Below are 14,073 nucleotides of genomic sequence, written 5' to 3' on the forward strand. Positions count from 1 at the left end.
CTTCAAGAAAAGCTGAGAAGGAGCCAGTAAGGCTCTATCTATACCGCACCTGGGGCAAGCCTCTCACCCTGGGTAGAAATATTTGTTTTAGCGGAACTCACAGGATTCTCACTAAAAATAGCAGCATGGATACTGCACCACCAGTATGGGCTCAGGAGAGCTACCCAAGCTTAGAACCAGGGGCTCTCCCAAGCCTCCCCTGGGGCTGCAACATCCACACAGCTATTTTTAATGTACCCATGCAAGTGTGTCTAACCATTTGCTCCCAGCTGCAGCATAGAGATACCCTTAGTTCCTCTGCTAAATAATGCATCTTACGCCTGCTATGATTTTTTTTTTTAAATCAAGTAAATAACATTTTTGCATCTAAACTGCATGTAGGAAACTCACATTACCTATACAAAATGGAGAAGTAAATAGACTCAGCTTCTTATTTGTATATTCAGAGAAACACATCTAGCCACATTTACACCAAATAAGCACTCTAAGGCTACACCTACACTGCAGGGTTTTTGCACAAAAACGGCCATTTTTGCGCAAAAACCAGTGGAGCGTCCACACCTCAAGTGAGTTTTTGCACAAGTAAATTTACAGTAAATCAAAAGAACAGAGAGGTTTTTACAGTGTAGGTATTCCTCTTTCTACGAGGAATAACTCTTTTTTGCACAAGAGCTCTTGCACAAAAAGGTGTGTGTGGACGGGCAATAGGGGATTTTTGCACAAAAAGAACCAATCGAAAAAAGCACAGGTGCCCTGTCAGCCATTCTGTAAAAAGCAACTGGAGTTTTCTTTTGGGAGAGTGTCCAAGCAGTCTGGACGCTCTCTTGTGCAAAAGCACATCGCTTTTCCAATGAGCTTTTGTAGTGTGGACGTGCTCTTGCGCAAGACGTTTTTGTGGAAGATCTCTTCCACAAAAAACTTTTTGAGCAAGAAGCCTGTAGTGTAGACATAGCCTGAGTTGCCCCAGTGATGTCTATAAACAGGCAGCAAGGCACTATACTGCACGAGAAAGGGTGGCAAATGTGCCCCTTCATTAATGTGCTTTTTCAGGCACAACAGCTGCTAGCAATGGAAAACTTGGCCCTCAAAATAGATTAAATTAAGAGAAATAAGGCAGACTCACAATGAGACCAATATGCTAATGAACTCAGACAATGATTTTAAAAGACATAGCAGCAGGCGCTGTGATTGCAACATTGGTTTTAATCAGTCACTGTTCTGGCCTTTGTGAGTTCTGCCCCTTTGTTACCGCAGAGAAGTATTTGTATTGAACTTCCCAATTTTAACTGGAGTTTTGAGCAGTACTAAGCATTGTATATCAAGGAACATGAATTTTGTTAAACTCTAGGGAGACCAGGAAAAAGGTAGAGGCAGTGCTATCAGTGAGCTCTTAAAGGAGTAAGCTGACATGACTCCTTAGACCCCTGTGAGTAATTTAGCTCTTTACAGTCACTACTGCCTAAAAGACAATCTGCAGCTCCCATCAGGAGCCAACTTAAGGACTCTGAAAGGAGCTAAAGTTAGGGTAGGAAGAGAAAAATCACCTCGCCACCATTGGACAATAAGGAAATGGTGCATTTCCATAGTATTTTCAAACCAGAGTCTCAGTATTTATTGATTAGATAGGTAAGTACTACTCCACTGTATAGCTGGGATAACTGAGGTGTGGGAAAGTTAAGTGACTGGCTCTAAAGTCACACAGTAAGTTTGTGACAAAGTATTAAATTTAAATCAGACTGCTGACACCGTGCAATAGCTAATGGATAACACTGCTCTTCCATTTAAATCCAAATAGGATTAAGCAAGAATGAGAAAGGATGGCAAATGTGCCTATTCATTAACATGTGTTGTTTTCAGGCACAACAGCTGCTAGCATGAATGGAGCTGCAGGAAGAGGGGTTGTCATGGTCATGAGGGATGGCCAGCAGCCTGCGGACTAAAGGGTTAACTGTACCTAGCCAGGAGCTTCAGGGGGTAGCTGAGTTAGTCTGTTACAGAAAAAAAAAATGGTCTGGTAGCACTTTATAGACTAACAAAACATGATGATGGTATCATGAGCTTTTGTGGGCACAGCCCACTCCAGTCATCTGAAGAAGTGGGTTGTGCCCACGAAAGCTCATGATACCATCTACATGTTTTGTTAGTCTAGAAAGTGCTGCCAGACCATTTGTTGTTTTTTTTCTATACCTAGCCAGGTAGCAGTCAGCCAATAGAAATGCAGGTAGGAATTTGAAATTGGGACAAAGGAATTTTTGGGTTTTTCCCTTTGTCCGTGGCCAGTTGACTCTGCAGATACTGAGGGAGACAGAAGATATGTCTGTCTCCAAGAAAAAGACTTTTCATAATGTATAAGTAGGGTAAAGTTTAGATAAATCTGTTAGATTTTATTGTTTTATGGTTTGATACTGTGGATCTGATGTCTGTGCTGCTAGAAATGGGCATTCCTCTCTTTTGTAACTAAGTTTTGAGCCCATGGGAAAATTCCCCAGGAGTTTATTAATTGGTGGCTCTTGCCATCTAGCCAATCCAACTATGCTTGTAACAGGAGAATTGTTTTGATAATAAAAGTTATTTCTTTTTTAGTAACCTGATATTGGATAATTTTTGTGTCCTGATTTTACTTTAGGGCTGAGATTTCTCAAGTGATATCCTTCCCTGGTTTTCTTACCATTACTTGGTGGTGGCAATGGTTTTTATTCTCCAAAGTCTGGGTATTAGGATTTGGGGGGGAATTTTTGTACCAAAGTCTGGAAAGATATGGTTTTGGGGGTGCTTTTGTGGGCCCCCACTTCTGCATTCAACATGCCAGAGTGGATATTCAGCCTTCACAGGGGTCCATAATGAACATCCAGTTTACATCACATTTTAATTTACTTCTATTGCACCTTTGATTCAAATTACTAGATGTCCAGTTAGTGCAGGGAGAGAGCCTGAGTCTGGAAAGCTATTCAGTACATTAGTATTTGGGTCTGGGACCTGGTCACTTTCAGAGACACGGTACCAAACTAATAGCATCATTGCTCTGAGCAGTCATGACAACCCCTGCATTGTTATTCTTTGCGCTGTGTGCTCTTGGATACATCGCTTTAAGAAGAAGGATGGTATTGGCACAAGACCAAAGGGACATCAACTGGCTGTGAACAAGTTCAGACTGGAAACTGGAAGGTTTTTAACCATCAGAGGAGTGAGGTTCTGGAACAGTCTCCCAATAGGAGTTGTGGGATTCAAAAATTTAGCTAGATTTAAGAGAACTGGAGTAATTTATGGTTGGGAATGTGTGACAGGATTAATGATGATTATAGGGAGCAGGGTCTGACAGCCCTGGAGATCCCATCCAATCTGTGTCTCATGTTTCTAAAATCTTACAGTTCAGGGCTTCAGCTGGTTACCTGCAAGAGTCAGAAAGGGATTTTTATCTCCCAATCATTTCCTGTGTTTTTCTCTTGTGTCTCCTCCCTCTGAAGCATCGAGATGGCAAAAGCTGAAGATGAGAGAGGGCAGGTGGACACTCCGAGGTGGCACAAAGCAGGTGCTGGGCTGGCTGGTTCTCGTTCACACGCTCAGATCTAACTGATCACCACGGTGTGGCTGCAAAGCAGTTTTCCTTCAGGTCAGACAGGCAAACCCAAAGTCACTGCTGCTCTCTGCAGCATGGGGGGAGAGGGCATCACTTGCCTTTATCACCTGGGTGTATCTCACTTAATCAATTCCCTGCTACTGCAGGGACCTCTAGCATGGTGCACCTTGATCCTATTCTTTGCCTGTGGCATGCAATAGTTTAGTTTCCTACAGACTGCAATATTTTGGCCTTGTTAGGTGCTGGGTTTAGATTGCAAGTGCTTTGTCCTGGTAGTGTCCTTTGATATGCAGGTCAGCTTAGATGATCTGATGGTCTCTACTGGCCTTAAACTCAAAGACTTACTCCTCCCCTGTGCCTCAATTTCTCTCACTGTACAGCGGGGATGGGAGAGGTAAGACAATGTCAGCCCAGCAGTTTGACATCCTTGTTTGGCAGGATAGCTACAGTAACACATTACTATTGAATTCTGCTCCTCTAACCACAATGGGAAGGGCAGGGGTTTCAACATTTGTGGAGAGAATGCAGCTAAAGCAGTCCCTCTTTCGAAAAGGAACTATGGTGTATACAGCACTGGGAGAGGTGACAGGAGGACAACAGTTAAGAGCATTACAGGTTACAGCTGGGCACCTGGCTTTGCAAAGTGCTCCCAGATATCTAATTATAACCTCATGCACTGCTAAGTATAGGCTGACTGGGCAAAGTCCTGTTTTATCTCTTTCTGAGCTCCCACATGGCTCTGTAATTAAAGAGGAGCTGGTCCTCTGATATACACATGCCATGAAAATTCTCACCGCTGTAAGCCCGATTCTGTTACTTTAAGCAGCATCAAAGGAATCTCTGTAGTGATCAGCTACGTCACTGGCACAACTCACTACCTCAGTCCCTCCCCACAGACCATGGGAAACATTTTACACAGTTGTCCAAAACTTTGATCCATGCAAACAGAGATTGCATCCAAAATACAGTCCCTGCCATGTGGCAGGCATTGCAGGGCAGAAGGGAAGAGTGATTGGTTTACCCATGTACAGATGGTCCTCGCTGGGGTCATCTAGCACCTGTCAACACAAGTTAGAAGGATAATGAAGTGACTGCACATGAATAAAAAGTATTATACATCTCCACAGGTCCATATCACCCATCAGAAAATAATAAGAATACACATACTGACAACAGGGGCACGGTGTCTGTTAATTTAGGCCCCAAATGTATAGCTAAGATTTTATTTTTACATACACACACACCCACAAAACCTACAGCCACCTCTGGCTTCATGGGTACACAACATGATCACTCAGAACTTCTTGACAACATCAGGAACAGAGTGCAGATTTTCTTGAGCTAAAAGACAAGGCCTCTGACATCAGGAAGAATTACTCCATTGCATGGCATCTGACTCAGTTCAGAACCATTCAGAAGAGGACTAGGACATGCAAGCCAGCCATTCCATTCATCTATATGCATGTGTTTGGAAGATAGATACATTTTCAATACAAAACACACATGTTAAATCTTAATTTGTATAAGTGGACTGAAGGAGAAAAAAAAGCAAAATGTTCTTTTATCTTGTTGATACCAGTTTAATTCTATTTTAAACCTATCCCTCCTCTCTCCCCTCCAATATACCTGTTTCAGGGCAGCAGCTCCAATTTTAGAACTGGAGCTGCTTCCCTTTAGGAATCCCAGTTTCTGTCTTTATTTAAAACAGACATTTTTGTTTTGCTAATTTCAGTAGTTCCTTCCCCCAAGGGAAAAGTTAAGAGGAAAAAATGTAGCTGTAAAACAAAGAAAACAACACTTCTCGTGTGTTTAAATATTTATCTAAGTTATAAATCAGCAAATTAACAGTATGTATATTCTTATATTTTGATACTTTTTGCATGGTCAGTTTCATTAAACCAATATGTTTCCCAGGAGACAAATGTGGACTTTAGCAATGGTATTACTCAAAATTTTCATAATTAAAGGATGAAGCATTTAAAGCACCAGAAGGATGATTTTAAAAAGGTCAAAGAAACCATCCAAGGGGATAGTGCATATTGTGATTCCACAGCATATGCTGAAAGAGCCATTTGGAATATATGAATCATTCCTCAACTCAGAATGAAAAACCCCTGAGATGTAATTGGGCATGTGGTGTTAAAGGATCATTTATACTCTCTCAGAGTTACAATCCAATTGTGCTATCAGCAGGTTCTATACACAGAGCCTGTAGGTTCTCTTCCACTGCTGAATGCAGGGACCAAATCATACATACCCTTGCTGCTAGAGATATAAGTATGAATACAAATTATTCTCTTTTTAAGACCCATCCTAAAAGACTGTTTGCACACTCAGTTCTCCCACGGGTTAATGCGTTCAGGACACTCAGCACTACACAAGAGGTATGTAGCACCCTGAAGCTTCAGAGCCAGGATTATAGAATGGGACTAGGATTTACTGCAATTTATGCAGACAAGAAGTTACACTTTTTGCTGCCTTCCCACAGCAACAACAAGCAATTGTTTAGAGCATAGGTGATCTCTCACATAGAACCCCAGAAACACTACGCTCCAAAATGGACTTAATCTTTTACATTTTCCCTCCAAACTGGATAGTTTTTGCAGTTAGAATCACAAAAACTAACATTCTTCCAAAATTCACCCTTTAAAAAGGGAAGAAAACCAGCATCTGATTCTGAGACACAGGAACCAGGCCCTCAATTCCATCTCGACTGGTACATTGAGATGCTCTGAAGTTACTATTTCTCTTTCAGACTGATGCATACCAAGTGCTTGCAGCACAGATATCCTTTTATTCCTGGTATCCAAGCACAAATGGATTGCACAATGCAGTGTCTGTCTTCACAAAACAGGCTACTGAAGTCAACAGAAAAAACATCTGCACATGCATCCCTCCCATGTAATTCTGAAAATGAACATAGTTCAAGTCAAGCTAAATACCTATGTGCACTGAAGATTTTATGTATTTATTGCTTATTTGTTTTAAAGATGGCCCTTCAACCACACAGGACAGATCAATATTGGAATGACTTTCTGGATGACAAATGTCCTGCCATCAAAAACCCACACTTTGCACTGAATGCCTCCAGGCCCCTGCATACCCGAACATCATAATTGCAAGTTAACATTTCAGCCAGTCTCACCTCTACCAGTTTCACTACATTAGGATGGTCCAGCTTTTTCAAGATGGCGATCTCTTGGTACACCTGTTCAATAGGCCCTTTTGGTTGCAAACAGCCTTCGGATGTGGCTTTGGCACCTCGAGGTGGTGGGCGACCTATTTAAAATGAAAAAGATACAGGAGGCAGGTAGTAGAAGAGAAGTAATAAAGCTGGCAACTGAAACATGTGGCAGACCCAAGGCAGCACCTCATCAACAGTCACAAGTTAAAAGACCTGATCTTCACAGGTGCAAAGATTTCCCCTCTTCCACTCACTTCTCTGGGTCTTGCAGGTGCTGGGTGCCTCTCAGGATCATGCCATGAAGCATGTATTTGAATAACCCTGGTGCACTGCAAAATACACTAACAGTAATAATTTAAAAGAGAGAAAAGCCAAAGCAGTGCTTACTAAGCATGGTCACTGATGATCTTAGACAAATAACTACATTTAATTTCAATAGTGTCTAAGATACAGTCTACATAGCACAAAATCCCTCCCCCCCCCCATCATTTTTGCAGGCAAGAACTTGTTTATTTTTTCTGTTGAGTCTTTACATTTATGCCATCATTTGCTGGGCCAAATTCCTCTCTGATGCTTCTTTTTAGAATATGTGCAACATGCTTCAGGTGGCACATGGCCAGGAGTCATCACTGTACTGATCCGCTGGTTGGATCATTAGCTAGGCACAGCAAAATTAAGTGACTTGTCCCAAGTCACACAAGATATCTGCATCAGAGCCAGGAACAGAGCTGAGATCTTCTGATTCCCAGTCCCAAGCCCTAATCCCCAAATTCACATTCTCTCCATCACTCAAGCCCTTGCCCCAAACCTCCAACATCAGTATAGACAAAATTCAGCACCGACACAAACCATGTTCAAACCAGAATATCTGCCTCCCATATATATGATAATTCTGTTGTCAGAGACCATGAGGCTGCACATTTTCCTCCACCCCACCATCTCAGCTGCAGCTTTCACTAGTTCTCCCCACACCAAACAGCTATTTGTCACTTACGTGGAAACCCTGCTTGTCTCATGAGCTTCTTTTTGGAAAGAACTTTCATTGCCTGCAAAACAGTTAATATGTACACAGATTCTGCTGCTGCTACTGCAAAGAACTCATGTGTGTAGGCTGAAACCTCACTTGTGGAGCAGGCACTGGACCTCTGTGCTAAGCCAAAGGGGCCTGGTGAAGGGGATGAGAAAGCAGCTCAGACCTCATCCTCTGGGACAAATAAATGTTTTTGATTCATCTTTAGATGCACAGAGGAGACCTTGTTCTGCTCACATATTGCATCTTTAGGGGCAGCTCCCCCATGATATCCCTAATATTTTCCCCTCTCATGTCTGCCTGTATCTTCTCTCCTCACATCCCAGAACCTTCCCCACCCTTCCCCCAGCGTCTGGTCTTCTCACCATGTTCACCCACCTAAGATCTAAGGGCAGCATGACCTATCTTGCTCTTGCTTGGTGCCTTTGGGCCATCTGAGAAACATTACTCCCACTCTGCATCAGCTAGCTAAGCATCACTACTCCCAGGCAAGTTGATGTAGGAGCAAAGAATGTGGAAAAACACAGATGTGGAAGCTGCAGGATTGCTGTCTACCAGACAAAGGAGGCAGCAACCGGTGGCAGTGCTGTTTGGTTGGTTACTGCTATTAGATCTGGTGCCCAGCCCAGGAAAGCTAGAAAGGTGAGGGTCATATCTGGGAGCTCGAGAGCAGGTTGGAAGGCTCAGACTCCATCTAGAAGCTGAAGAGGAGGCCGATCCATCCCCTACATCCACCACTAGATTAAGCTCCACCTGAGAATCTTTCCTAATGATACTCACATAGTAAGTGTTGTCATCTTCATTGTATGCCAGCTTCACAACTCCATAGGAACCCTAGAAAAATTCACCGGCAGCCACAAATTACCGACTAGGGACAGCCAGAGAAATATTAGCCACCATGGCTCCCACTACAGGTGAAACATTAAGTTGCTTTCTGGCCTCCTTTGTAGGCCTTCACGTTCACAATGACTGAGGGGCTCCTCTCTCTGCTCCAGAGGTGGTTCCCAACTGAGCTGAGCAGGGCAGAGAACATTTCCACTCAAACTGCCCACTAGCGATACAAACACAGCTAGCCCCTCATGTGCTAATGCAGACAGGTCACCTGAGAGTCCAGACATACCAGCAGCCATCTTGGGGGACACTGCTGAGCAGGGAATCCTCAGAGGTGCTGGCCAAGCTACTAAAATTCTGTTAGTGGGTAACAGAATGGGGCTGGATCACCTTCCTGCATGGGAAACTATATCTGTGTTGTTTCATTGGTCTAGAAATCAACCTTTTTGCACAACTGAACACTGCTGTAATGACACAAAGTAGCAGGGGTGGGGACATATAATGGAGTATATGTGTGAGCTGACTAAGGATAGGAGAAATTAAAATGCCCTCCACACTGAAACTCCTAGCCGCATGCTCATATGCCAAATTTGTACTCACCTTTCCGATTTCATCTTTCAATTTATATTGATTAAGCTGCACACAGTCCTATGGAAGGAGGAAAAAGAAATCTGACATGAAGTAGTGGCATTACGTGATTGTTTTTGTTTTTACTGGCATTGTTTGTTTGTTTTTCTCCCCACAGGTAGAAGAAATGCATTATTCATAGACAGAGCTCCAAAAAAGCTCGAGACATCAGAAGCATTAGAGTCAATTAAATGGAGAGAGAGAAAAGACAATCCTGAAGCAGTAACAACCTCTTAAATCACAGATGCAATATTCTTCAAACAATAAATGTCATCTTTTACTCTGCAGATTACTGTGCTTGTTAGGTAATGCAAATCCATTCAGATTGTAGCTATAATGTTTGATTTCATTAGCAATAAATGACAGTCATTTGCCAAGACTGGGAATTTCTACACATGGCTAATTACTGACATTCAAGTGATTCTACTCAATAAGAGTCACTCACATGAAATAGGTGTATAAAGATCAGCTGAACTTAAGTTATAAACCTATCAGAGTGCTCCATACCCTTGGAAGCAGTGGAAAGTTTAGTTCTCACCCAACAGCTAGTGACTAACTTCCAAAAACCTTTTTATTAGGTCTAAAGCAATGTCTGGCAGACATTTACTGCCTGTTCTGTGTTAGAGAGAACAGGTCCTGGGATGCAAGACAGTTAGTCTGCTTACTGTTTCAGAGAGTGTTTTTTTACATTCACACTTTCCATTCACTGAGCTGAAGATCAAGTCCACCCACCTTTAAACATTGTTTCAAACACCAGTAAGCCTTGCATTTTGCTGTCTTTTTACCATAATTAACAGCTAGTTAATTATACATGAAGAACCCAAACCAGTTACGTTACCACGTCTATCAATATGACGTATATTGCTCAGAGGTGGGGAAAAAACACCCCCTTGAGCAACATCAGTTACACTGACAGAAGCACCAGTATGGACAGTGTTATGTTGGTGGGTGAAGCTCTTCTAGAGTCATAGCAACCCACCATTTTTTGGAGGTGGTTTTATTGTGTTAATGGGAAAATACTCTCTCCACCAAAGGTGTGTCCACACAGCAGGGCTAAACTCAAAATCATCTACACAAACTGAACTACAGGCAGTCCCCAGGTTACATGGATCCGACTTACATCGTATCCCTACTTACAAAAGGGGTGAGGCAACCCTGCACTAGCTGCTTTCCCCCAGCAGACCAGGGAGACGCGAAGCTAGCGCCCCCCCCACCCCCCAGCAGACCAGGCAGACACGGAGCGGCTTTTCTCAGCAGACACCTCAGCTTGAAAATAAAGGACTGAGGGAAGTGAGGTGTGGGAGAATAAAACTGAGCTCTGGAGAAATGCTTGGCTAGAGTTTCCCCTACAATATGTACCAGTTCCGACTTACATACAAATTCAACTTAAGAACAAACCTACAGTCCCTATCTTGTACGTAACCCGGGGACTGCCTGTACTCTGATAGTGTAGCTTAAATCGAAATAGCTTATTTTAAAATTGGGCACATCTACACAGCACTTATTCTGAAACAGAGCACTATTCCTCTGACTTCCCTTACTTCTCATACAATGAAATTTACAGACCTCAGAATATGAAGCCCGTTATTTCAAATTTATTCTGAAGTAACACTGCTGTGTAGATGTACTATGGATGTTAAATATAGTTTAATCAACTAGTCAATGGATTTTCCATCATCTAGTCAATTAGCTGATAAGCAGGGGAGCTCCCAGTCCCCGCAGCTAACCCCACTGTGGCTCTGCCTTATAAATGTATTAAGAACCAGCAGGCTCTTAATACATTTAAAAGGCTGAAGTGCAGCAGAGGGAACCCACTGAGAGCCGGAACAGCTGACTGCTGGCTCATGCTGGGTCCCCCCTGCTGAGCTTCTGATTTTTAAATGTATTAAGAGCCTATGGCTCTTAATACATTTAAAGGGCTAAAGCGCAGGAGGGGGGGACCCAGCACGAGCTGGTAATCAACTGGCCCAGCTCATGCTGGGTCCCCCCTGCTGTGCTTCTGATTTTTAAATGTATTAAGAGCTGTCTCTTAATACATTTAAAAAGCAGAGTCACAGTGTGTGGGACTGGGCGCGAGTTGGGAATCAGTTTATTCCCAGCTCGTGCTCAGTCCCCGCTACTCCCCTCCCCACCAGCACCATCTCCTGCTCCCCTCACCTCTGTTGCCTCTACTAGAGGCAGTGGATGGGGAGAAGCAACCAATTGAGGAATTAGTTGACTATCCAATAAGCTTTTGCCATTGGATAGTCAAGTAGTCACTTACATCCCTCAGACCTACTCTGACATAACTACATGAATGCTTTTATAATGGCACAGCTGTGTCACTATAGCTGTCCTGCTATAAACTCACTGGTGTAGACCTGGCCTTAGTTATGACTGATTGCTCACAGGTTATGACTCCAATTTGAACCCTTTCATGAAATGCCTTCCCCTGAAAAAGCACAAAAGGCACAATTTGAGGCACTCAGCTTTTGAAAAGTTTGAATCAAGTTTACTTACTTATGGAGATATACCTATCTCATAGAGCTGGAAGGGACCTTGAGAGGTCATTGAGTCCAGTCCCCTGCCTTCAGGGCAGGACTAAGTACCATCCCTGACAGATTTGCCCCAGATGCCTAAATGGCCCCCCTCAAGGACTGAGCTCACAACCCTGGGTTTAGCAGGCCAATGTGCAAACCACTGATCTACCCCTCTCCCCAATCATGCAAAGCACTGAGAAATGTATGGAAGTCCAAGTCCCTGCTCCCATGAGCATCAATGGAAAAAGTCCCATTAATAAGCAATGTGATTGCATGGGGCCATTATTGACTTCATTGGAAGTGTCAGAGTGACCAGCACCTTGCAACACAACATGTTGTATTGTGAGCATCTGATTATTCTGTGTTGCTGTTTTTCAGAAGCCATGACTACACTTTGCTATTTCAGGTACAAGGGGAAGAGTCCCATGCCAGCCCTGAAAGAGATATTGCTGGGAAGATGTCTCTTTTTAAACTCACTGACCATCCACTGTATAAAGCATGCAGAGATTTATTGCCAGAAGAGGAATGTCATTAGCATAAATGAATCTTCTTTTCATATATATAATTAAGCGAGAATGGGCTGGAGGTATTAATTCCACCCACCTCTCTTTTTAATCAGCTGCTTTTGTCAGAGATCACAGAACTCCTTATACAGATTCCTAAAGAGTCTCTCATTTCTCCGCCTCTCCCATTCCCCACTTTGTGGTACTGTAGACTGTGATAAATACTGCCATGCTTCCATTACATAGCCACACACGCACAGACCGGGAAGAACCTTAGCTAGGGGGAGTGAGAGCAGTTACTCAGGATTCTCCCCACATCCTAGTTCCATAGAGAAACTCACCATACACAAATGAGTTGTAATACCTGTAACAGGGGCTATGTTCACAGAAAGAGAAGCCAATACGTCCTGCTTCAGAGTAGTATGATCTAGTGCAGAGCTGGATGCCAGAAACTCCTGAGTTCTACTCAGAGCTGGGATCAAACTTTCCCACAGTAGCACATGGACAAATCACTTCACCTCATAGCCCCTATGACAGATATGGCAATTCCCTGAAAGATTTTACTACATTAAAAATATGCATCAATATGGGCCATGGACTGTTTATAATTCCATGGGGACAGGTGACCATGTGTCATCCAAGAATTAAGAACAAAGTGGTGGTGGTGGTGGGGATGTTTGGACAAATTCACTTGCATTCTAACACTTTCTGAGAAGTACCACCACCTGCACAGGTGGCACAGACTAGTTCAAACTGGATTCTCCAGGGTCCAAACAGGACTTTTGGATAAATAGCCTGAGTTTAAATGGACTTGGGGCCTGCTTTCTGATTCAGGAAATGGATAAGCCCTTGTGTCCAAGGAGAACCCAAGTCCATCTAAATACGGGCTATTTATCCAAAAGTCATTTCTTTGTCTCTTGGACCCTGGAGAATCCAGTTTGAACTAATCTACGCTGCCTTTGCAGGCGGTGGTACTTCTCAGAAGGTGTTACTGTTTTCTTATAAAGATCTGTGTGATAACTCACAACTTCTGGCATGAGTAGCTGAAGGATACATTGTTGAGAGCCACTGGAGAGAAAGCAAGCACAGATGCTGGCTGGTTTAGGCCATCTGGCTTGCTGGAGAAAGTGCAGGCAGGGGACTGTGCAGCCTGGAACAATTAATCAAGAGGAAGAGAGAGAGGGAAAATCCCCAGTCAGGAAGTCTCCACTTGCAAGGGGTGAAGCGTTTCTATAGGTGGCACACATCTTCACATCCCTTACTGCACATAACAATTGTTCTTCACATGGATGGAAAAAATTAGAGGCATCACTGGCTACACCCTGTTTTAAATTTTTTTTCAAGTGATTAAAACAGTGTATCATAAAGAGGACCCCTGAATAAATAAGAGGTTATGTCAAAAAGCAATCCACTAAAGCATCCTGAACCAAGGAGACTGCAGAAGTAGTAACTGATCTATAGTCAGGAAAGCTGCACATATCACAAAACTGCAGAGTCTGTGCCAAAATACAACAACATGGGATATCTTTCCTTACCTGAAAACCTGTAATAGAAACTTTATTTGATTCCACCGTCGGTCTCCGGGGCAACCGAGGAGAAGAATGTGGAGATGTCACTGGAGAGTAAGGGAGAGATGGATAAATGTAATGTTCATTCACACCTGCATTGCTACCGGGTCACTGGGATGACTGTGATCTTTCCTGTTGAGATAGTTTTCAACTTGAAAGATTCAGCTTGGCTCTTGGCTCCCTTGTCACCTCTAAAGCACCAGGAACACGCTGCCCTGCAAGACCCTTCCAATC

At 43.2% G+C, this 14,073-nt stretch overlaps 1 protein-coding gene across 6 annotated transcripts in view; it reads right to left on the reverse strand.

Annotated features, from left to right (window-relative positions):
• The window catches only part of CAMKK2 (calcium/calmodulin dependent protein kinase kinase 2), a 59,159-nt gene that overhangs the window by 22,395 nt on the left and 22,691 nt on the right, over positions 1-14,073 (reverse strand). For all 6 annotated transcript variants that reach the window (XM_075898610.2, XM_075898604.2, XM_075898609.2 and 3 more), the window contains exons 3-8: positions 13,807-13,886; positions 9,223-9,270; positions 8,572-8,625; positions 7,756-7,807; positions 6,723-6,856; positions 4,599-4,635 (exon numbers count right to left, since the gene is read on the reverse strand). In XM_075898610.2, coding sequence (XP_075754725.2) covers positions 4,599-4,635; positions 6,723-6,856; positions 7,756-7,807; positions 8,572-8,625; positions 9,223-9,270; positions 13,807-13,886 — 405 coding nt within the window. The remainder of the gene's footprint in view (positions 1-4,598; positions 4,636-6,722; positions 6,857-7,755; positions 7,808-8,571; positions 8,626-9,222; positions 9,271-13,806; positions 13,887-14,073) is intronic.

This window comes from Pelodiscus sinensis, chromosome Z (genome assembly GCF_052426305.1).
Source record: "Pelodiscus sinensis isolate ZL-2025 chromosome Z, ASM5242630v1, whole genome shotgun sequence".
Classification (NCBI taxonomy): domain Eukaryota; kingdom Metazoa; phylum Chordata; order Testudines; family Trionychidae; genus Pelodiscus; species Pelodiscus sinensis.